Genomic DNA, 4,382 nt, shown 5'->3' on the forward strand with positions numbered 1-4,382 from the left:
AGAGTTGAGATAAATTTCAGCAACTGAGACTACTTTTGAGACAGTCTCAGCAGAATCTTTGTCATTCTTGCCATCTCAGACGATTTTACCTGTCTGGGAACTTTCATGCATACTGCTCCTGTAGCTCCTATATCAATGTATTAATGGCCAAAAAAGTGAATAACTGTTTAGCACAAACAACTAACAGCCAGCCACTTACGCATGCCCTTCGGAACGGGGTTCAGTCATGCTGTTAGCATGAGGTTTACAAGTGAAAGAAAAAAATTAAGGAACCATTTTCTACCTATCATAAAAGTTCCACAACATACCCTTTCTGGCATAATAATCAACAAGAGGAGAAGTCTGCTTGTGGTAGGCTTCCAGTCGCTTAATCAGTGTTTCTGGGTTGTCGTCCGACCTCCGGATCAATGGCTCCCCAGTGATCTTTTACAAAAAAAGAAAGAAAAAAAAGAAAAAAAGAAAAAAAAATTATTCTTGGGCAAAATACTTTCCATGACCATCAAGCATTTCAACAAATATGTAAGAAATATTATTGTTGATATAGTCAAATACATTAAAATAATATGCAAAAAAATAAATTATAGCAGTCTGTCTGATTCAAAGTAGCAAAAGTCAAATATTTCCATACAAAATAACTGTAAAATAATTGTTATTAAAACTATACAAGAGAACTTTACATGGCTTTCAGTTCCACTTCAAAAAATAAAAATAATAAGCCAGTAACCTATATACACATTAATTAATATATAAAATATATATAATTATATGTATATATATAAAAAAATAATTATATGTATGTATATACATACATATATATCATATAATCATACATATATAAAACAATATTTATAATGTAATATAATAACATATAATATATACACATCTTTTATATTACATATATATATATACATATATATAACTAAATTTTATAATAATATATATACACATATATATATACCATATATATAACATATATATATACATATATATATACAATATATTAAAAACATATATATACACAAAATTAATACATATATATATATACATATATAGATATTATATAATATACAATATATACATATATACATATATATATTTGATATATAATTTCAATATATACATATATAGTTTTTATTTATATATCATATTATATATAATAATTAAAATATATATAAAAATTAAAAATTTAAATTATATAATTTTGTGTAAATAATATATATATATCATAATATTATATATAATATAATAAATAAAAGATAAAATAAAAAATATAATATAAATAAAATAATATATATATATTATATATAATATAATATATATAAATAAATATATAAATATATATATATATATATAATATATATATATATAAATATATATATATTATATATATATATAATATATATATATATATAAATATATATTATCTATAATATCTATATATATTCTATAATACTTATAATATATATAAAATATAAATATATTATATATAAATATAATATATAATATAAATCATAATATATGACATATATATACATCTCTATATCTCTAAATATATATAATATCTAAATCTATATATATCAATACAAAATATATATTATATAGACAATAATATAAATATATATATATAATATAATTATATATATATATGTAATAGATTATATCAATATATATATATATATCTAAATATATCTACATATATATATTGCTATAATATATCTATAGTATATATATATATTATATACATATAATATATATATAATATAAAAAAAAATAAAAATAAAGAAAAATTTTATATATACTATAATCATATATATATTCTAGATATATATATATATATAAATATGAAAATAAAAACATTATATATCAATGCAGTCTCAGAAAACAAGCAAACATCTATTAATTTCTTAATTTGTAATAATCCCCTAAGTAAATCCACCTACATCATCAGTCAATTGGCCTTGGGGGGTAGAACTCTTCATGGTATGCGCGTCCAAAGAGGGTTTGTGAACGAGAACGGCTGTGATACGGCGACCAGCAGGCTATCGTCTATGAAAGTTCATCAGTTACAGATCCAGCTTCCTGCTCTCCCTCTGCTCCAACATGTCATCACGCTGTGAAAGAGATTGATAGGTATGAGCAGACTTTGTAACTAATATATATGGAGTTTTGTGCATATGGCTGCAGACTGTTATAGCCAGACCATCAAGTACTGTGTATTCAAACAAGGCAACAGATAACACAGAAATTTACATACTGGCCATAAATGTTGTACACAAATAGTTGCATTGCATAAATATATGAAAAATACCTTCCATAACTACTTTAAAGGCAATTGGGAAAGGAGACTAACACAATTTAGTCACCTTCTCTGCCTGACCACAGTGCGAGGAAATCCATCAAGGATTAAGCCATTCTTACATTCCGGTTTGTTGCGATTTTGCGGCTACATCCCACCACCAGATCAATCACTCCCAGCTCCCTGCAAAAGGTGGCTGTACAGACTTCCATAAACACTATTAAAAAATCTCCCTACCATAGCCTTCATTATACAGGTACGTAGTTTTCCTGCTTTCCCATCGTGTTTCCACATAACCTGATTCTAGCTGCAAGTGCAATGAATAAGTTGATGAAGACGCCATGAGGCACACAAACACAGTCACTCACTCACTCTCCCTCCCTCCCTCTCTCTCTACTTCTTTTCATTATTTCATATCCCTCCTCTCCTCTCTCTAAGGTGTTTCAATCTATAAATTACTGCCTTCTTCTGAGTCCTATTCCTATTATCTGGTAACACTCACCTGCATCAATGACCTCCGTTGATTTTCCTTGCCTATCTCCGATCCAAGGATACCTCTGCCCGAAGCAACTCAACAGTTGCAAGGTGGCAACCGCAATATCTCATACTCTCGTTCAAACGGGGAACCCTGGGAGATAATGGGAGACACTAATTAGGGTGGAGAACACCAATAGGTTTTCTGTGACAAAACACAAAGACAACACTAGATGTGATACACAGACAAAATTTAACATGATATCAATATAAATCACAGATAGAGTATTTGTATATATCTTATTATGATATTTTAAATCTTGCTCTTTCGCACAATCATACAAATAAATGAAATATTTAATATCTTACCCATTCACCAAAGGATGGATCAGAATGATGCCATATCACATTGTGGCAAGATTATCCCTTGTGATGGGATATCTTACAACAGTGCAGCCGAGCCTGCTCCAAGTTGTCTATGCTAAACAGTTGTGTACTTTTAGAGGAGCAGCCTCTCTTTTTGCCTCGATTACTTAATAATTCCTTTGAGCCTGTAGCCACAGTTAAAAAGTGGACCAATTTTGGTGTGCTTCCTCTTGGCAGTTGTGGTGTATAGATATATATTTTTATATATATATATATATATATATATATATATATAGAAACACATATGCAAATATATATTTATATATATATATATGAGTATATATATATATTATATTATTATATATATATATAATATATAATTATATATCTAATATATATATAAGTATATATATATATCTATATATATATATTAATATATATATATATAATATATATATCTATATATATAATATATATTGAATATAATATATATATATATATATTATGTATTATTAGATATATATATGATATTCATATATTAACATCTATCTTACATATATATAATATATATACATATATATAATATAACATACATACATATATATAACAGACATACATATATATACATACATACATATATATACATATTATAGTAATATATAATACATACATACATATATATACATATATATATTATTATACATACATACATATATATACATATATATATTATATACATACTACATATATATACATATATATTATAATACAACATAACATTATATAATATATAGATATACATACATATATATATATATATATAATAATATACATACATACATATATATACCTTATATATATACATACATACATTTATACATTAATATCTACATATAACATCGATATATCATATATATTACCATACATATACATATATATTATATGACATACATACATATATATACTATATAGATATACATAAATACATATATATACATCTATATATTACATACATACATATATATACATATATATTACTCCATACATATTATATACATAGATATAGATACAGACATACAGATATATACATATATATATCATACATACATATATAGACTATAATGATACATACATACATATATATACAGATGTATATACATACAGACATTATATATCATCTATATATACATACATACATACATATATATACATATATATATAAATACATACATACATCTATATACAA

At 24.6% G+C, this 4,382-nt stretch overlaps 1 protein-coding gene across 1 annotated transcript in view; it reads right to left on the bottom strand.

The window, feature by feature from the left end:
- Window positions 1-308: 308 nt before the first annotated feature.
- LOC119573094 (adenylate kinase-like) overlaps window positions 309-4,382 on the bottom strand; it is a gene marked incomplete at both ends in the record, with an annotated part of 6,482 nt that continues 2,408 nt past the window's right edge. The window contains 1 exon segment of the mRNA XM_037920128.1: window positions 309-423. Coding sequence (XP_037776056.1) covers window positions 309-423 — 115 coding nt within the window.

The sequence above is a fragment of the Penaeus monodon genome, chromosome 1, assembly GCF_015228065.2.
Source record: "Penaeus monodon isolate SGIC_2016 chromosome 1, NSTDA_Pmon_1, whole genome shotgun sequence".
Taxonomy (NCBI): domain Eukaryota; kingdom Metazoa; phylum Arthropoda; class Malacostraca; order Decapoda; family Penaeidae; genus Penaeus; species Penaeus monodon.